At 47.1% G+C, this 20,967-nt stretch overlaps 1 protein-coding gene and 1 long non-coding RNA gene across 5 annotated transcripts in view; both read right to left on the reverse strand.

Moving 5' to 3' along the window:
• The window catches only part of LOC310661893, a 157,289-nt gene that overhangs the window by 15,368 nt on the left and 120,954 nt on the right, over positions 1–20,967 (reverse strand). The gene's annotated exons all lie outside the window — the stretch shown is intronic.
• IGF2BP1 (insulin like growth factor 2 mRNA binding protein 1) overlaps positions 615–20,967 on the reverse strand; it is a 61,850-nt gene continuing 41,497 nt past the window's right edge. The window contains exons 3-15 of one of the 4 annotated variants that reach the window (XM_083408403.1): positions 16,010–16,067; positions 15,134–15,185; positions 13,944–14,007; positions 10,839–11,120; positions 9,465–9,599; positions 8,691–8,813; positions 8,090–8,225; positions 7,304–7,420; positions 6,928–7,044; positions 5,727–5,801; positions 3,885–4,016; positions 2,612–2,725; positions 615–1,276 (exon numbers count right to left, since the gene is read on the reverse strand). In XM_083408403.1, coding sequence (XP_083264529.1) covers positions 1,184–1,276; positions 2,612–2,725; positions 3,885–4,016; positions 5,727–5,801; positions 6,928–7,044; positions 7,304–7,420; positions 8,090–8,225; positions 8,691–8,813; positions 9,465–9,599; positions 10,839–11,120; positions 13,944–14,007; positions 15,134–15,185; positions 16,010–16,067 — 1,498 coding nt within the window. In that variant the 3' untranslated portion in view covers positions 615–1,183. Of the gene's footprint in view, positions 1,277–2,611; positions 2,726–3,884; positions 4,017–5,726; positions 5,802–6,927; positions 7,045–7,303; positions 7,427–8,089; positions 8,226–8,690; positions 8,814–9,464; positions 9,600–10,838; positions 11,121–13,943; positions 14,008–15,133; positions 15,186–15,336; positions 15,359–16,009; positions 16,068–20,967 lie in introns of those variants that run through there. The other 3 variants (XM_083408402.1, XM_083408404.1, XM_083408405.1) reach the window with 3 other exon arrangements.

Here is a 20,967-nt window from a genome sequence, read left to right on the forward strand (position 1 = left end):
GCCCCCCTTCAGATGTTTTCACCTCTATTTCCCATCAGCCCTAGCCAGCATGGCCAAAGGTCAGTGGTTGTGGGAGGTGTAGTCCAAAAAACAACACCTAGGGGGCGCCATGTTGCAGAAGCCTGCTCGGGGCCGCAGCAAAGTGAGGGAAAACCTGACAAGTGGGGCTGGCAGAGCAATTTTCAGTTCTGGAAACTGGTACGGAGCCGAGCGCCACCAGAAACCTAGAGATGAAAGCTGCCATGACCAAGCAAGGTGAAGTTGTGGGATGGAAAACATGGCGACTTTGGAGTCGGGCTGCTTTCCTGATGGTCAGCCGAAGCGTCTTCTCCCGGGTCAAAACACTCGGCAGCTCCAGTTATTTGGGCACACGGCCGCAGCAAGAAGAAACCCTGACAACCAGGCCTTAGCGGAGTTCCACAACCACCAACTCAAACAGAACTTGGGTCATCCAAAAAACAGGTAGAAAGGTTTGTTGGATAACCCTAAAGAATCTGGTCCCACTCCATTTCCCTTCTCCCGCTGACTGGGAAAACTAATGTGGCTTTTGTTTTGTTTTTCAACGTGGGGATGTTGAGGGCAGATCAAGTTTCCCAAATAAATCCCTAAAAGTGTTTTTGATTGGGGGGAGAGGGGGTGTGATTTACATGCCTTTGCTCTGCCCTTCGTTTGGTAAAAAGCACAGCAAACTGCATGAGGGAACGCTCCCGCCCCCTCAAGCTACTGGACTGCGACAGACTATGGGATCCGATTAGGATTTTTCTTTTCTATTGGCCGATCCAATTCCCCTCCCCGCTCCATATTTATGTGTGTATATATAAATATACATACACATACATACATACATCCTTACATACATACGTGCTGCATGCCTGAGGAATAAACACACATACACACACATATATATATATTATATATATACACACAGCATGACCGAGGAGCCAATCGCACACTGCCTTTGGCTCGTGAGACATTAAGTCACCCGTCTACAAGAAAGTTACTAATGCCCTCCTACGGTAAACTGATTCCCAGCCACTCTTAGGGTTCTGTATCAACAGCTCATCACTCTTTCGGCTTGGCTTTGTTTCATCCGTTGTCAATGTCGTCCGTTCGTCCATCACTTCCTCTCTCTCTCTCTCTCTCTTTTGTTTTCTCTTTCACACACCCGGGGTAAAGAAACTTCCTATTTCCTCCGTGTTTGCGTCTGGCTGTTCTGCCCCTTCTGATGCTGTTGTTTCACCTGAGCGAGGATATCGCGTATTTTGCGTTGTGCCATCTGGCAAGAAAAAGATTGGGGGAGGGGGTTGAGAGAGAGGGCGAACAGATTTACAACAATGGCACTGGCTTGATATGGTGGATCAACCTTTGCCGCCTGGGTGTCCGCTAGATGTTCTGGACCACAACTCCCATTACCTGTGCAGGCTGGGGCTGACAAACTCCACTAAGTACAGTCGTACCTTGGAAGTCAAATCCGTTCCGGAAGTCCGTTCAACTTCCAAAACGTTCAGAAACCAAATCACGGCTTCTGCCTGGCTGCAGGAAGCTTCTGCAGCCAATCGGAAGCCGTGGAAATGAAAGAATGTTCACAAACCATAGCACGGACTTCCGGGTTTGCAGCGTTTGGGAGCCAAAACATCCAAGTACCAAGGTGTTTGGGATCCAAGGTATGTCTGTATCTGAAGGAGTCAAGAGTTCCTGAATCTTCCAGGCTGGAAGTGGGATCTTGAGGTGATGTGTCCTTTTATTTCAAATGCATCTCTGGGTTATTTGTGGGGCATAGGAATTTGTTCATCCCCCCCCCAAAAAAAAATAGTCCGGCCCCCCACAATGTCTGAGGGACAGTGGACCAGCCCCCTGCTGAAAAAGTTTTCTGACCCCTGGTTTAAACCATGGTGATTGGAATAAACCAGGTTCAGAAACCAAGGGTTGATCTTTGCTTGTGTCAATAAAAGGTAAAGGTAAAGGTACCCCTGCCCGTACGGGCCAGTCGTGTCCGACTCTAGGGTTGTGCGCCCATCTCACTTAAGAGGCAAGGGGCCAGCGCTGTCCGCAGACACTTCCGGGTCACGTGGCCAGCGTGACAAGCTGCATCTGGCAAGCCAGCACAGCACACGGAACGCTGTTTACTTTCCCGCTAGTAAGCAGTCCCTATTTATCTAGTTGCACCCGGGGGTGCTTTCGAACTGCTAGGTTGGCAGGCGCTGGGACCGAGCAACGGAGCGCACCCCGCCGTGGGGATTCGAACCGCCAACCTAACGATCGGCAAGTCCTAGGCACTGAGGTTTTACCCACAGCGCCACCCGCGTCCCTTGTGTCAATAAACTATAGATTAAATGAACTACAATTTGTCCTTGCTGGGCGTACCAACCTGTGTCTTTAACCTGGGAGTGGGTGCTTCTGAGACTGCTAAACCTGCTTTTTCCAAACTGCTGCCCTTGAGATTTTGTTGGGACTCAAAATTCCCATCATCCCTCACCATTGGCTATGAAGGCTGGAGTTGATGTGTCTTAAGACTCCAACACTATCAGGTGTGGGAAGTCTTTAGTCCAGTTCTTAATTAACCTCTTCCACCCACGCCAATATGGCAAGAATGGTCTATTGTGGCCCCTACCTGGCTGGCGTAGAAGTGTCCGATGATTTTGACAATGACTTGCTCATTCTCATCGGGAGTTTGGTCCCGCGGGACAACGACTTCTGCTGCTGTCAGGTTCTGCAGCTCGTTGACCTGTCAAGTGTAAAGACAGTAAGGCTTAATTGCATTTTGATTTTATGAAACGAAGTAGCCCTGATTCAGTTCTCCTGCACTGCTGCTGCTCCTGCGGTCCAGCTTCACTCCACTTTAATAAGGCTAGCAGGAGAACTTCAAGCTTGCCTGCGCTCAGGATTAACTTAAGCCATCTTATTCTGTATACTGTAACTGAAACACTAACATTCCCTTCCACTTACTTCTACAGATTCTTAAAAATAAGACTGGGTTCAAAGGTAACCACGCTTTGCACTAACCATAGTTAAAACTTCATGGTTTGTGTTTCAGACATGCAAATTATGGTTTTATAGGTTTCTTCATCCTTCTCCCCTAATATTTCTGGACGCTGTTCTAAACAGTACCCTATGAGGGCACAGCATCACCCCAAACAACGGTTTTTTCAGCGCAAATGTAACACCACAAACTGTTACGGTATGCCCAGACCACTGCTGGCAAAACACTTCCAGGCATGACTTCAAATCATTCCTTGCTAGTTACTTGCATGCCCCCTTTTGTCAAGACAGTGTTGATTCCGGTATCATAAGAAACTATGGTTTGTCATTCTGTTTCTGACAGAAGCAACAAGAAATCACTCAAACATAAAAATCGAGAAAGAATGGGATTGTTTTAAAAAGTAAGTATGATTCCCAAAGTAATACTTGGATGTGCCTAGAGTAAATTTCACACAAACGCAGCAGAGGAAAGATATTATATAAAGAGAAGGATGAAAGTTTGCTAGAACACAGTACAAAGATAAGGAATTAAAGAGAGATGACGAAGCTGTAAAGAGGTAGGGGGAAGTGAACTATTGTATTAGTGGAATGAGATTGGATAGAAGTGTGAATAGATTATGTATGTTATATACGTTAATAGAGAAGAAAATATGATGTGGGGGGGGGGGAGAAACTATGGTCTGGCTCTATTAGGATTCAGCCTCTTCTGAACACTTGGCAGGTGTCAAAGTGTGAACCATGCCCCAGCTTTAACTTCTAGCACGCTTGCAGGCTCTCAATAAGTAATAACCAATAATAATCAAACACCATCATTGTGAGACACACTCCATACTCCATCTTGGGTCATGGCAGTGCCAATGGTCTGACCCCAAAGCAGGCCTTGGCAGACCCCACCATTCCCTTACCGTTTTGCCTCCTTTGCCAATGACTCTCCCTGCAGCCGAAGCGGGGACTCGGATGTGCGTCTCTAGCTTCACTTCTTCTTTGGGGCCAAAAAAGTTTTCCTCTTTAAGCTTGCCGTAAATCCGCCCTTGAGCCTGAAGGGTGGGGAGGAAATGAAGAGACCAGGAGGATATTAATCGACCAGTTCCGGGGACACCCCTGGCCTTGTCCCAGCCTAAAAGACTCAGCGCTGGTTATACAGTCGTACCTTGGGAGTCGAACGGAATCCATTCCGGAAGTCCGTTCAGCTTTCGAAACATTCGGAAACCAAAACACAGCTTCAGATCGGCTGCAGGAAGCTCCTGCAGCCGATAGGAACCTGTGGAATATGTTCGGCTTCCAAAAATAGTTTGCAAACCAGAACACTCACTTCTGGGTTTGCGGCGTTTGGGAGCCAAAATGTTTTGAGAACTAAGCTGTTCGAAAACCAAGGTACGGCTGTATTTTAAAACTGTCAGGGACAGGCTGGATGGGGAGGAGTGGGGGGAGCTGCCAGCCCCCCAGGGAGGGCACCAAAGATGACACCTTAGAGTGTGAAGCCTGATGATGGGACACTGAGGAGCAGTCAGCAGATGGGACAAGCTGGGAGCTGATAGAAACGGGAGACTGGAGTGATCAAGGAAGGGTCAGGAGAAGGCGAGCCCTCCAGGATTGTGACTAAGGCAGTCCCATTCCTGCTGACTCTCCTTCCCGCTTGAGGAGGGTCCTGCAGATTGCTGAGCAACAGGCCAGACAGGTCCAAAGAAGGAGCCCACAGCTTCAACACAGCCTTCATCTGCTTGGGAGAGATCCAGAGTGAGAGGCTAGAGGGGAGGGGCACACCTAGAGCTTAGTGTCAGCAACAAATGCGTTCAGTTAATTGCTGTCTTGTTGCTCACTGTACCATTCTTCCATTTTATATTCTGCTTGCCCCTTCCACTTCCTAGCTATCATAATTCGTGCAGCTATCAATAAATTTGTGAGCAAGTCCTTTGTAGCCTGCAAATCTTCCACCCCGTCATAAATTGATAATAATGCTACCTCTGGACTTTTAGGTAAAGGTAAAGGTACCCCTGCCCGTACGGGCCAGTCGTGTCCGACTCTAGAGTTGTGCGCTCATCTCACTTAAGAGGCCGGGAGCCAGCGCTGTCCGAAGACACTTCCGGGTCACCTGGCCAGCGTGACGAAGCGGCATCTGGCGAGCCAGCACCAGCGCAGCACACGGAAACGCCGTTTACCTTCCCGTTAGAAAGCGGTACCTATTTATCTACTTGCACTTAGGGGTGCTTTCGAACTGCTAGGTGGGCAGGAGCTGGGACCGGAAGACGGGAGCTCACCCCGCCACGGGGATTCGAACCGCCAACCATACGATCGGCAAGTCCTAGGCACTGAGGTTTTACCCACAGCGCCACCCGCGTCCACTCACCTCTGGACTTTTAGTCAGCTTTAAACCAGTGATTTCTGTTATCTCCCTAAACACCCTTTGCCAAAAAATACAGTCCATTCTTCTGACTGTTGCCTCCCTTATTATTGAAATGTGGATGGTAATCTCCTCAGGGCAGAGACCTCTCTCTCTCTCTCTCTCCCTCTCCTTGTGTTACTCTGTAAAGCATTGTGCATATGGATTGTGACACAATAGTGGTGATTAAATAATGATAAAAAACCAGTAACGGTAACATCTGGTTCTGCAAACTGATCTCATAGTGACTAACTGGGTGCCTATTTGAAGCCTGCAACAAGGCCTTCAGTAAATAATGAAGACGATGCATGTAATCATGTTTAAGTCCCCCTGTGGCCACTGATCTGTAAGAAGGAAGGAAAGAAACCTTGAATTGGGCTTCCGGTGGTCCAGTGATTATCACCATTCGCACTTTGGAATCTGGCGTCTCTGGAGGAGCAATCTGAAGGACACAAGAGGAAGAAGAGAAGGGAGAGCCTTTTATCAGCAAAGCCTGGGATTTATTCCCCGTCCCTCTACTCCCAAGATACTGAGTTCAGACTGAACTGAGCCAAAGGATGATCCATCCATTCCTGATGGCAATTATTGTGACTGTTATTTATTAGATGGCATACCCTACACCTTCCTCTAAAGGAGCCCAGGGCAAGACAGCTGCAGAAATCAATTAGGGAAGGGCCACAGCTCACTGGTGGAGTGCATGCTTTGGTTGCAGAAAGAAGGTCCCTGATCATATTCCTGGCATCTCCAGGTAGGACAAGAAAAAGCCTCTCCTACCTGGAAAACAGCTGACAGTCCATGTGGACCAGGGGTGAGGAATACTTTTGACTCAGAGCCAGATCCTTCTCAGTATTGGCCTCACATGCCAAACCTGACAAGTAGGCAGGCTGTGTTAAAGCACTTTGCAAAAGGGCTCTTTGAGGTAGTCCCACAATTCTCCTTTAAGCAGGCAGGCAGCGGGCAGATACCTGCCATGCACAAGGCCTGAACCAAGAAGGACAAAACCTCACTGTTCCTTTCTTATTAAATTATCCACTGCTTCTGTTCAGTTTCTTCAGGATTTCTTTTCTCTCTGGGCTCGCTCTGTGTTATTTACCTGACTTTGCTAACAGGAGGCTGGGAAGAAATAAAAGGAATTTTGCATCACTCTTGGCAAACTGGCTGTGCCTTTGTAAAAAAGATTTGCCGCAGATTTTAAGAACCCAAACTCTCAAGAATAGCAAGCAGAAGGGACAGTGCCAATAAGTTGCATCAACACAAGCATAACGGCATAATCCACTGGGAAGCTCCCCCATGAACCAAATAATGTAGATCAGCTTGGATAGCTCAGTTGGTTAGAGCATGGTGCTGATAATCCCAAGGTTGCAGGTTTGATCCCCGTATGGGACAGCTGTGTTTTCCTGCATTGCAAGGGGTTGGACTCTACAACTCTCTGATTCCAGGTTGCTCTTCCACAGCTCCCCTGAAGTTCAAATGGGACCCTGGGATGCCTACTTTGTTTTCTAGCACCGTCATGGCTTGCATCAATCAACAAAACCAACAATAGGGATTAAACAGGATGGAACGGGCACCTTGATGGAGGCACTTGCGAATCTGGAGAGCTGTTTGATGTGCTGTCCCTTCTTGCCGATGATCGCACCCACAGCCTGGGCAGGAATGAAGACGTGCACCGTCTCTTGCTCAGGAGGCTGCCAAGATAAAAGTTTCTGGGGTCACCAGTCAGTAACAGTCCAACGGGATATCCCAAGCTACTAGGTTTGAAACTGTTGTCTGCCATGCGAACACCATTGGCTGACTTGCTATGATGTCACAGAATGTTTAGTGCATGGGCTTGTTTGTTTTGGCAGCGCTCGCATGTGATTTTGTCTGAAACTCTCACACACACACCACAGGAAAAGGAAAGCTCTATGCTAGTGCATGTTGTGTGCAGGCTGAGCTCAAGCTTACCAAAAAAGAGCTGTATGGGGCTGCTCCAGAGACACTACTTGGGGGAGGAGGCACCGCATTGGAAGAGGCAGGAAAGAGGCCAACGGCAGCTAGGTTCAGCCCAGGTATCAGGTGCGACTGTAGCTAAAAGAAAAAGAGAGCGAGAAAATGTAATATGGCAAGCAAAATATTCATTTCTACCTTTTTACTGTGAATTCGCTGTCAGCACTGAAACACTTCTCGCAGTGCAACGCTTTTGCCTTGCTTTTTTCAGACTGGTTCAATCAACCTGTCCTGATTTAGACAGCCAAGAAAACAGCCAAAGGCTCTGTATAATAAACCTCTGCACCCATGGAAACAAGTTTGGGCACAGGTGGCGTCCATACAGTAATTAGGGGACCGAAACACACTTTAGCACATTGCCACTTTCCATTATGCACCCAGGTTTCGGTGCACTGATCAGCTGCTCAAGGTAAACAAAGAGAAACTGTTCCGCAACCGCAAAGCAGTGAACCCGACACATTGATGAAGCACGGTGCAGCACAAGCTATGAAGTGGGAGCAGAGAACTCGGAATGCTATTCAAAGTAACGATGAAGAACCCAATGCCTAAGAATTAAGATTCCCAAGTCCACAACCGACTAGGTAACAGCTTTTAAAGGATAACGTAGTCATACAAAGCAGCTGGATGGATTTTGGAGCCTTTTGATGGAAAGCCGGTGATTCCCAGACAGATAGCAGTAGCTCTAGATGGGCTGTCTTTAGAGCTTCTAAATGCCCAGAGAAGGTGCAACATAAGCAGACTCACACTCATAGCCGCCACATCGTTCTCATAGGCTTCTCTCACTTTCTTCATGATCTCTTGCTCGGCTTTGCAGCAGTTCTCAATGGAGCCTTTCACTGTGATGGTCCTTTCAGGGTTGTACAGGGTCAAATCCTGCAGCCTGGGGAGGAAAGGAAGCATCAGCCTTTCATGCAAGTGTCCCCAAATCCTTGCCTAACTTGGAGCAACATGCATAATATCATTTCATTTTTGACTGCTGTTTCGTGCAAAATACGTCTTTCAAAAAAACAACTTTTTTTAAAAAGTGAGTGTACACTGGCCCACAATGCACCTCAAGTTTCCAGGACTTATGGTGGGCAGGGAAGTAACTAACTGAGGGGAGAGGACAACAACACACGGTACAAATATACCCCTTGCCCAACAGTATTGGCGGGAAACTCTTGAGGTAGATTATGAAGGCATAAAATAGAAACTGCTCCAGTGTGGATGAAGGGAAACACAGATTCAACACTCCATAGCGCCCTAGTGTGAACACAGCCTAATTTGAATACAATACTTTTTTTTATTTAAAAAGGGGGTCAAAACAAAAGGGGGTGAGGGGATAGAAGGCAAAAGAAATCCTTACGAAGAGATGGTGATCTTTGTCTCTGTGTCCTGCTCCACCTTCTTCAAGTTGCGGCCTTCTTTGCCGATCAGCCGTCCCACAAAGTTGTTATGGGCTAGGATTTTCAGGGGCACTTCATCAGCCCTGCGTGAGGGGGGAGAAGTTGGGGGGGGGAGGGCTGAAATCAGATGGTTGGACTCCCACCTTCTGACAAGTTCCTGAGGTCAATTCCAGGCAACCTGTTATGCCTTGGGACACCAACCCCTGAACAGACAGGCCTCTTCTGGAAGCTGTAGGTGGACTGTCTCGCCAGAGTAGTGCATGCTCTAGTTATCTCCCGCTTGGACTACTGCAATGCGCTCTACGTGGGGCTACCTTTGAAGGTGACCAGGAAACTACAACTAATCCAGAATGCGGCAGCTAGACTGGTGACTGGGAGTGGCTGCCAAAACCACATAATACCGGTCCTGAAAGACCTACATTGGCTCCCAGTACGTTTCCAAGCACAATTCAAATTGTTGGTGCTGACCTTTAAAGCCCTAAACGGCCTCGGTCCTGAATACCTGAAGGAGCATCTCCACCCCCATCACTCAGTCCAGACACTGAGGTCCAGCTCCGAGGGCCTTCTGGTGGTTCCCTCCCTGCGAGAAGTGAGGTTACAGGGAACCAGGCAGAGGGCCTTCTCGGTAATGGCACCCGCCCTGTGGAACGCCCTCCCATCAGATGTCAAGGAAATAAACAACTATCCAATAAACCAACGCCACACTTTGCGCCAACGATAGCCCACAGCCTTACGTCTTGGTGTCTTTTGCCTCCTTCTGCATGATTTCCAAAATCATCTTGCAAGCGGCAGAACAGCCCTCTGGGGTCGAATGGATACTGATCGCTTTCTCTGCTGCACCGGCGTTTTCCTTCCGGTGCACGTCGATTCTGCAGTGAAGGGAGAGAAGAACCAGCTGCTTGAGTAGCAAAACTTGAAAAAGGAGGACCACAGCATGCGACCGAAGAACCAGAAATCCAAAATCCACCCAACAGATGCTTCAGAAACTTAACTCCCCTTGGCCGCTCCTCTGCCTCTGCCCAGGCTCCCCAACTTTGCTACACATCTCACAATTCTTGACTTTCCCCTTCCATATCCATCTTGTCAACCTCAGGAAGATCTGTAAAACTCCCCGGGCCAGAACAAGGCTATTTGTAGGCCTTCTTAGACATACAGTAAAGGAACATTTCCGCAGTAGAAGTAATTTTGAATCTCGAACAATGAACAATGGAGCTCTGGGACTGAGGTGGCCTGCGTTAAAACTCAGCCATCAAGCTCACTGGGTTAGTTCCTGGGCTAGTCCCTGTCTCTCAGCTTAAGCTACGTCATGGGGCTGCAGTGAGGGGAAAAGGAAAGAGGAAGTTGTTTTCATAGAGAAAGGGTAACACAAATGATAAAGTAATATATCATTTCCCAGTGGGCTGGGTCTCCATGAGCCAGGTAACAATGAGGGAAACATTTGTACCTCACAGGGTATGGCACTCCACAAATGGGGGACCATCACTGAAAATACCCTGTAGCGGGTCAAGAATGTGTGCACGTGTGTGTGTGTGTGTGTGTGTGTGTGTGTGTGTGTGTGTGTATACACACACACATATATATATTATATAAAGACACATACACACTCTTGTAAATAAATAAATTTCCCAATGTGCCACCCTTAACAGCACCCACATCTGCAGCCTGAGGTGCCTTCTAGGCCCAAGAGCAGGCACACTTTTGTTCTCTGAATCCCAATCCCCAGGCCTCTGACCCGCCAGTCTTAACAGCTTAAATCCTTCTGGGCTACGTTTCCACCAGAGCATACCCCAAGTCGCTTTATTTGCCTAGGGAGAAGGACAAGATGGCGCCTCCCATATACCAACTGGGCTTCAACAGCGTCAACAGGACAGGGCCTTCCACTCTGCCTAAGCCCTGCAGGACATCCGAAGGGATGCGGCGCAGCTTGCCTGGCACACACACCACTGTGCCTTCCAGCACCTCACCCCCCAGCGTCTGAGGCAGACGTCTCACTGCCCAACGATACGGCCGGCCTTGTGTCCCATGCAGCACCTAGCACACTCTTGGAAGTGAATCAGTAAGCAAGCAGGGTTGCTATGGAAACACTTGCTAAGCTAGCAGGGCCTTACTTGGACTGCGTCTGCTTGGTGATGTTGCGGATGGTGGCACCTTCTTTGCCAATGATGGCTCCCACATACTGGGTGGGAACGAGAAGGCGGAGGGGAATGTCTACCGGCTGCTGTTTCACGGGTGCTCCTGAAGCCACGGGTGAACCTTGCCTGGGGGCGCCCCGCGATCCAAAGCCCCCTCGGCGCCCGTTCTCTGCACCCTGCACAGTTTGTTCATCGGGGATGTAGGAGACCTTCAGTGCGTGGTTTTCCAGTTGGTGGCCGTTAAGTTTCATAATGGCTCTGAAGACAAGACGGACAGATACACAGAGAGAGAAGCCACTCAATTAACTCCACTTAAAACTAAAATCAGCACATCTGCAGTCAAAAGAACTGTCTGGTTAGTTAAAATCTGCATGTGAAATCGAGGCCTACTACTACTGTGTGCAATTTTGACCAGGACAACTCCTCAGCTTATCCTGAGGTTTTAATCCCCAACCAGCTGACAACTTTTCCTTCCCTCACAGAAGCTGGACTTCAAACTACTCTCTGTTCCATGCCACCACCGCACCAGCTCTGCCAATTCACACACCAGAGGCTTCACTATAATAATACAGCATTCACACATGCTGTATTATTATAGTAAATAATAAGTCATGGCAAGGCCGATATATAAAGCAGCCAAGAACATATAGCAACAAGGCCATTTTGAAAAGCCAGAAGGTTCCTCATGCATCTTCTTCCACCCCCTTTTGAAACCCACAAGCCCTCTTCCCTCTTCTGATTGCCACAGCTGCTTGCTTCTCATTTCCAGTGATATTATTTTTTTGCTCTTCCCTTCTCCTTATTCACTTCTGACAAAGGGAAAGGAAGCTGATATATGGGCAGCTCTCTCCCCTCCACCACCATTAATTTGAAATGGCCACCAGTAATGGCATTTTTTAAAAATCGCTTTATACCCTGACGTTTTTTATCGCTACACATAAGATTTTGTCAAGGTGTACATTTCACCTTAAACTAAATGTGATGAAACGGTTTTGGAGGTGGAGAATGAATGAAGGAATACACACACACATACACACACGTATTTTTTCCGTCTATAAGATGCCCCCATGTATAAGACACCCCCTATTTTGGGGGACACAGATTTAAGAAAATGGGGGGAGATGGCCCCATGGATAAGATGCCCCCTAATTTTTGACATTTTTTAAAGAAAAAAAACCCTAGTCTTATACACGGAAACATACGGTGTGTATACTGTATATGTACACACACACACACACACACACACACATTCATTCTCTGGCCTTGCTTTCTTAAGCCATGTTGTAATCCTAGAGCTCTAAGGAGTTTACCACAAACAAACAAACAAACAAACTTCTTTTTTTATTTACAGTGGTACCTCAGGTTAAATACTTAATTCGTTCTGGAGGTCCGTACTTAACCTGAAACTGTTCTTAACCTGAAGCACCACTTTAGCTAATGGGGCCTCCTGCTGCCGCCGCGCCGCCGGAGCACGATTTCTGTTCTCACCCTGAAGCAAAGTTCTTAACCTGAAGCACTATTTCTGGGTTAGCGGAGTCTGTAACCTGAAGCGTATGTAACCTGAAGCATATGTAACCCGAGGTATCACTGTATTTGAGGTAAACTCATCAGAGATGTAGGATTACAACATGCCTTAAGAAAACAAGGCCAGGGTATAATTTTAGCAATGGGCTGCAGTTCCACACAGCCGCCTATAGATGGGGGTGTTACCATTAACAAGGCCACATTATGGGACAACCTGGTAACACATCCCAGCATCCGAACACATGGCGGCTGCTGCTGCTACCTTTAAATCCGATACTGCAATTCTTTTTTCTTTCTTTTTTTAATGCTGCTGCAACCCTTGCTATTTCTACACACTGCATCATGGCAGAGAGAGAGGGGGGTGTCCAGTCAGGAACTCTTCTTGTTGCTTTTGAGATGCTTCTGTGCTCAGAGTTTGGTGCTGAACTGCCATGTTTTTGCTCAATTGCTTTTTACAAGCCCAGTCATGGTCACCCAAATAACTTCCTTGTGGTGTTCTTCTGCCGTTTCTCATGCTGCAGAAAGCCAACCATTGCTAAGGTGGGAAGAGAGCTTTAAACCTCCTTGTCCAGCCCAGTACTCTCATGGGGAGGCGAACCACCCCCTCCCTTCTCCAGTCATAAAATAATAATAATAATAATAATAATAATAATAATAATAATAATAATTTATACCCCGATCTGACTGGGTATAAATTATTATTTCCCCAGCCACACTGGGCGGCTTCCAACAAAATATTAAAATACAGTGGTCTGTTAAACATTAAAAGCTTCCCTAAACATGGCTGCCTCCAGATGTCTTCTAAAAGTCTGGTAGTTGTTCTTCTCTTTGACATCTGGTGGGAGGGTGTTCCACAAGGCAGGTGCCACTACCAAGAAGGCCCTCTGCCTGGTTCCCTCTAACTTGGCTTCTCGCAGTGAGGGAACAGCCAGAAGGCCCTCAGTGTCCGGGCAGAATGATGGAGGTACACAGATCAATTGAGGAGAGGGTTTTTTGCCTCTATTTGGGAGACTAAGTCACCACTGTCACACAACCCCTGAGAATGTGGTCCTCAGAAGAGGAAGAAAATGTTAGTCAACTGTGTTACAGTCCAAACATTGCTTTGATATCACTTTTTTGGGGGGATGAGACATAGAAATGCACTTAAATAAATACAGTGGTACCTCGGTTTAAGAACAGCCCTGTTTATGAACGATTCAGTTTACAAACTCCGCAAAACCAGTAGTAGTGTCCCGGTTTGCGAACTTTACCTCGGTCTAAGAACAGAATCCAAACAGTGGAAGGGCACTAGCGGCGGGAGGCCTCATTAGGAAAAGCGCGCCTTGGTTTAAGAACGGACTTCCGGAACGGATTAAGTTCGTAAACCGAGGTACCACTGTAATAAACAAGTCACAGACTTTGCAACAGAAATAAATTAAGGAGGCAGGCAGCAGCAAATGTATTTTGGGGTGGTTTTTTTGCCAGCCACAGAATTTGAAGCCTGCGCAGAATTGTGAACACACCCAAGGACCAAGTCAGATAACAATTACAAGCCAATAAGGTACTTTAAAAACTCACTGTCTGGTCTGTTCCCGGTTGGAGTAGGTGACGTTGACAACCGCCGTCTCACTGTCCGTATTCACTTGCAAGAGGAGGAAGAAGAAATCTCGGTTAGCTAAAGCAGGCACCCATATCATCGATCAAAATAACTCTGTATTAAACAAGCTGAACCCTCACCACCCATGAGAGGAAGCAAGGGCTGGAGCTTACAGAAGTTTGTTTTTTTCTCAATTCCCAGCAGATTGGACCACAGGGGTGGTGTCAGGATGACCAGGCACCTACTGACAGCCCTGGGCTCAGAAGGACCCACACCGAACCTTGCCATTTCCACTAGGTATTGTGTGTGGCATTATTGCTGCCCCTGTTGTATACGGTGACATATATGTGTCTGAACCCACACACATGTCCAGCACTCACGTGTATTCATACACGCATACCACAAAGAGGTTTGGGATCTTCTGCTAGAGTTATAATGTGTGTCTGTTTATGAATATGCCTTTCACCCTTAACCATATGCCACAAATTCTGTCCTGAGCAGAATCTATACAATATGTTATGGTGTAACCTCAGACCCTGAGATCACTATGTGTAAGGAACAGCAGTCCAGAAATCTGGTGAGTGAGAGTGAATGAATGAATGAATAGCAAAGGGGTCAGAATGCCATCTGTCAGGTATTGAGTCTGTTGAGATTCCTGCATCGCAGGGGGTTGGACTAGATGCTCCTCAGGGTCCCCACCCTACAATTCTATGTTTAAAGGGGGGGCGGTAAAGGGCCCCTGGACGGTTAGGTCCAGTCAAAGGCGACTATGCGGTTGTGGCGTTCATCTCGCTTTGAGGCCAAGGGAGCCGGCGTTTGTCCACAGACAGCTTTCCAGGTCATGTGGCCAGCAGGACTAAACTGCTTCTGGCACAATGGAACACCAGGACGGAAACCAGAGCGCACAGAAACGCCATTTACCTTCCTGCAGGAGTAGTACCTATTTATCTACTTGCACTGACGTGCTTTCGAACTGCTAGGTTGGCAGGAGCTGGGACAGAGCAATGGAAGTCCACCCCATTGTGGGGATTCGAACTGCTGACCTTCTAATCGGCAAGCCCAAGAGGCTCAGTGGTTACAGCCTATTTCATCCATTGCCCTAGTCTGGTTCCTGTCTTTTGCTCCAAGGCCCACCCATATACACTGTCTGAAACATATCAAGGGTCCTTACCTTGTTCACAGTTTTCCACAGTACCATACTGAGCTAGTAAACCATCCAGAACCTAGTCAGATGTGGAAGAAACAAAAAGAAGTGGTTTGTGGAAGATAAAGAAAGAGTTACACTGAAAATTTCACCAAAGGTAAAAATCAGGAAAGGAAACGCCAAAAATGAAGGACAAAGCAACAACAGCCCACAGGAGACGAAGAACTCACTTGCATTGTACATTTAAAGTCGTGCCCCCCCCCCCTGCGCAAAAAAAACACAACACTGGGGAGTCTGGAGCTTGTAAAGTGTGCTATGAGTTGCTAGGAGACCCCCCTATTCCACTTCCAGAACTACAATTCCCAGAGTTCCCTGGGAAGAGGGATTGACGACCAATTGGATAATTGTAGCTCTGTGTGATGGGAAATGGGAATATCCCGACAACTCTCAGCACCCCTAAGAAACCACAGTTCCCCAGATTCTTTGGAAGGTGCCCTGAGTGTTTGAAGAGAAAGGTTACTTTCTTAAATCTATACTGAACATGGAGCCAAGGTCTCAAAGCGGAGCTCAAAAAACCTGAAAATGTACTCATACGGTATGCAAACATGCTATTGTAAATAAACACATTTCAGCGGTTAGATTAGGTAAATAGCATGCACCATTGTTTAGGAAATGCATGCGCTGCAAGAGGAAAACTCCGTTTAATTTGGTCTCGTTCCTTTCACTCCAGAGGGGTTCTTTTCTTTGCAATGGAAGGGAATCGGAAAATCTAATAATCTCCATTGCTCTGCCCCATTCACACATCTCAAAGTATCCCAAAGCTCACTCATCCAGCATGCAGCTTCCAGTTTATTAAAAAGACATTTCAGACACAGATGCTAAGACTATGCACTTGTCAGAGACCTCACTTACCTCCCATCGTAACTGAGGGGGGATGTTTCTTATCTGAATTTTGCGGCTCCTAAAACGAAGGATAATTATTTTATAATTATTATTTATTTAATTTCTATACCATCCTATACCCAAAGGTCTCACGGCGATTCACATAATTTTAATTATTGTACTGTAGGATTAACATCTGATAAACATCTTTATGACATGCAGAAATTCAACAGATGAAGCTTTCCTTGGTCTTGATCTGCAATTGTGCCCAAAACCATTTTTAGCGTTTGTTTTGAAGATTTCGAGGCTGCCCTATGAAGGAAATTTCCTCTCTGAGCAATTTACAAAATTAAAATACATTTCCACGTGCAAAACTCAAATAAATACAAATTCTACACACGCAGGAACAATAATCCTATTCTTAGAAAACCAATCTGAAAATCATGTCTGACAACAATGCTACAAGATTCTCTAGAGAGGACCTCAAGGCTGCTCCTCGTATACTGTAAAAGAAGGCTGTCTACAGATTACAAAATCACAAGAAGCTAGAATGGATCTGGTGCGTTCGACGTTTGCATACCCATGATCAGTGCCCATGAACTTAGCACTTGTACGGTGTGCTCCAGACCTCTGCAACAAACCTATTAAGATAGTCTGCCCCCAGAGGCTTATGGACTTAATTGGCTTTTAAAAGACTCTGGAAACTCATTTTACAGATAAAAATGGCTCGCGTCCAACCCAATGGGCTGTATGCATGGCCGGTCCTGCACCAGACATGTCCAGTCCACCGTCAGGTCATATCTGGTCAGATAAGGAGAGCGCTACTGTTGCCTGTTGCAGGCAGTCAAGATACTTAGAAAGACACGCACCATCTCCCTGTTTCTCAGGGAAGAATTACCAGCTACTTTAAAAGGACTCGGGCTGCAGTCTGAATTCGAGCCGTCATCACCTAATCCAGGAGAACCAGGACACCATCAGCCAGTTTCGAACTCAGCATGGTCAGCTAGGTGAGCATATCTCACCAGAGTGGTACATGCTCTGGTTATCTCCCGCTTGGGCTATTGCAATGCACTCTACGTGGGGCTACCCACTGGGAAATTACAACTAATCCGGAACGCAACAGCTAGACTGGTGACTGGGAGCAGCTGCCAAGAGACCATATAACACCAGTCCTAAAGGATTTTCACTGGCTCCTCCCTATGTTTCAGAGCACAATTCACAGTGTTGTTGCTGACTTTTAAAGCCCTAAACAGCCTTGGCCCTGTATACCTAAAGGAGCGTCTCCACCCCCCATGGTTCGGCCCGGACACTGAGATCCAGCTCCAAGGGCCTTCCGGCAGTTCCCTCACTGTGAGAAATGAGGTTACAAGGAACCAGGCAGAGGGCCTTCTCTGCAGCGACACCCTCCCTGTGGAACGCCCTCCTGTCGGTTGTCAAGAACATAAAGAACTAAATAACTTTTAGAAGTCGTCTGAAGGCAGCCCTATATTGAGAAGTTTTTTTATGTTTGGCGTTTTATTACGTTTTTATATGTGCTGGAAGATGCCCAGAGTGGCTGGGGGAACCCAGCCAGTTGGGCAGGGTATAAATAATAAAATCATTGTTGTTTGTTTGTTCTGAAAGCATACACTCATATATCTGGCCCAGGCACTCATGTATTAAACTTTTTTGTTTGCTAATTCCTGTCTATAAGCAATCTGGTTCCAGTCTTTGCAAGTGGACAGAGACAGATTTTGTCATTCAGACAGACAATTTACTTTTAGTCCTGGACTGAGGGGGTGCGACCCCATTGGCCTTACTAGGCCCCGATTCACTTGTTCAGGAAGTGCTGCTGGGATGCCTCAGGGATTTAGCATGGATTAGAGGCACTGATATACAGTGGTGTTAACCTCTCCAGGCATGCTCAGAAGATAAGGCATGGCTAACTTCCATTTGATGGCTGTTAAGTTGTGGGCGACCGAGCAAAGATAAGGCTAGCATCTAGACCAGCCTTTCTCAACCTGTGGTTCCCCAGATGTTGTTGAACTACAACTCCCATCACCCCTAGCTAGCAAGGCCAGAGCTCAGGGATGATGGGAGTTGTAGTCCAACAACATCTGGGGAACCAAAGGTTGAGAACCACTGATCTAGACCATGGGTAGGGAAACTAAGGCCTGGGGGCTGTATCCGGCCCAATCGCCTTCTAAATCCGGCCTGCGGATGGTTTGGGAATCAGCATGTTTTTACATTAGTAGAATGTGTGCTTTTATTTCAAATGCATCTCTGGTTTATTTGTGGGGCATAGAAATCCGTTCCTTTTCTTCTTTTCAAAATATAGTCCAGCCCCCCACAAGGTCTGAGGGACAGTGGACCGGCCCCCTGCTGAAAAAGCTTGCTGACCCCTGATCTAGACCTTCCAGTTAAAGATCCTTGAGCTGCAAGCTTGAGGCCGACAGCAGCAAGTAACCTGTCTGTTGATCCGACAAAAGCAGAAGATCAGGCTCTGAGGATTTATATACTAGAGCTGGCCAATGCTGAGGCTTCTTCCTGCCAGAAATTGCAGGGGTCCAATGCTCCATGCTAACTATTTCCCTCCTGCGCCTGAAGGCGGCTTTGAGTTCTTTGAGGAAGCAGGAGGCGCTGTGGTCTAAACCACTGAGCCCCTTGGGCTTGCCGATCAGAAGGTCAGCGGTTCGAATCCCCACGACGGGGCAAGCTCCCGTTGCTCTGTCCCAGCTCCTGCCAACCTAGCAGTTGGAAAGCACGCCAGTGCAAGTAGATAAACAGCTACCGCTGTGGAGGTAAACCAAGTTTCCGTGCACTCTGGCTTCCGTCAGCATGTGCCATTGCACCAGACGCAGTTTAGCCATGCTGGCCACATGACCTGGAAAGCTGTCTGTGGACAAATGCTGGCTCCCTGGGCCTGAAAGTGAGATGAGAGCTGCAACCTCATAGTCGCCTTTGACTGGACTTAACCATCCAGGGGTCCTTTACCTTTACCTGCCAGCTATTTTCCTTCTGTGCCTGAAGAAGGCTCTGAGTTCCAAGCAAACAACTATTTCAACTTTGAATTGAATGCAATACACATTTTGGAGTAAAGTCAACAGGAAAAACAGGAAGAAAGGCGAGGAGGCCAGGTTGTTTGGCAACAGTCTTAAAATGTTGACAAATGACCAACCGTAACAGGTTTGACCTCCAAAATTCATGTCTCTATGTGCCACGTTCTGCATCTGCCATATACATGAAAAGCAGCATCTAAACAGCCATGGCTTCCCCCAAAGAACCCTGGGAACTGTAGTTTGTTAAGACCACCCCTTCATTCCCCTACTATTCCCAGAGTGGTTTAACCATCAATTCCTCTACCCAAGAACCGTTGGGAATTGTAGCTCTGTGAAGCAAAAAGGGGTCTCTTTACAATGCTCAACATCCTTCATAAATTACATACATATATATATACACACAGTGGTACCTCGCAAGACGAATGCCTCGCAAGACGAAAAACCCGAAAGACGAAAGAGTTTTTTGTTTTTTGAGTGGCTTTGCAAGACGAATTTCCCTATGGGCTTGCTTCGCAAGACGAAAACGTCTTGCGCCTTTTTCTTAAAACCGTCAATGCATTCCTATGGGAAACCGTCAATGCATTTCCTATGGGAAACTGTGCTTCGCAAGACGAAAAATTCACAAGGCGAAAAAACTCGCAGAACAAATTAATTTCGTCTTGCGAGGCACCACTGTATGGAGCCATGACAGTTAAAGTGGTATGAAAGTGCTTTAAACATACAGTGCAGATGGGACCTTCCATGTTTGCATATGACAAAGAACCTTGGCTTAATAAACCACAAAGTGTAGAAATCCCAGTCGTTCCCATTTCGGAATCTTCCCTCTGCATAAGTAAGATAAACAAACCAGGTCGAGGGGGATAACTTTAGTGTTACCGGTACTTCAAAACCCAGATTACGAGTTGTTCCTGGGATTGCCTGCCAGCCATAACCAAGGTTTACTGTTGGTTTGTGAATCCTAGCTTGTCAGGGAGAAACTTTGGAAGAAGAAGTAGAGTTTGGATTTGATATCCCGCTTTATCACTACCCTAAGGAGTCTCAAAGCGGCTAACAATCTCCTTTCCCTTCCTCCCCCACAACAAACACTCTGTGAGGTGAGTGGGGCTGAGAGACTTCAAAGATGTGTGACTGGCCCAAGGTCACCCAGCAGCTGCATGTGGAGGAGCAGGGAAGCAAACCCAGTTCACCAGATTACGAGTCCACCGCTCCTAACCACTACACCACGCTGCCTCTTTGGAGAGAACGTTGTGCTTTCCTTTTCTCATCTGCTTACCTGCTCATGCCATCGGGACGCTTGCACGGTATGGTTTAATCCGCAAACACGGTTTCAATGACGACCTCTCCAACAACTAATGATAAGATACCATCTTACTATCACCACCAAAATGCCATTCTTATTTCATATATTCTTACATCATTGGGGAGCTTGGGATGGTGCCACAACTCCCGTTCTAATTTGGGCATTTCACGTCGGCTCCCTTATTTTGTAAACAAAAATTCTAATTTATTGTTTTAAATTCTATCTGGGGTAGCAGCTGCCGCCACCACAAACCATGCCCACTTTGTTGCAACAGTCCCCCCAGCTTTGAATGTGAACAAGTGGCTCAACCTGGTATTAAATTATTCTGCAAGGTGGATTATTTGACAGCTGTTCCAAAATGTTGGGTCATCATAGCACGAGATGAAAGAGCATCCATCAACCATACCAACCCCATCCCCCTTGCTCCCTAAGTCTCCTAGCTTTTACCACATCCTGTAGGAAAACCCGAGACATCATATTCTGTCTCCTAATGCTTCCAAAGTCTTCGGGATCCGAGTCCTCCGTCTCCTGTCTGGCTCTCCAGAGCATTCTGAAAATCGCATCCATCGGAAGGAGATGGGGCGAGCAAAATTACACTCGGAGAGCGTCAGTTTGAATCTCAGGGGGTCAATAAAGAGAGA

Source organism: Podarcis tiliguerta (genome assembly GCF_965153285.1).
Source record: "Podarcis tiliguerta genome assembly, chromosome: 13".
In the NCBI taxonomy this organism is placed as follows: Eukaryota; Metazoa; Chordata; class Lepidosauria; order Squamata; family Lacertidae; genus Podarcis; species Podarcis tiliguerta.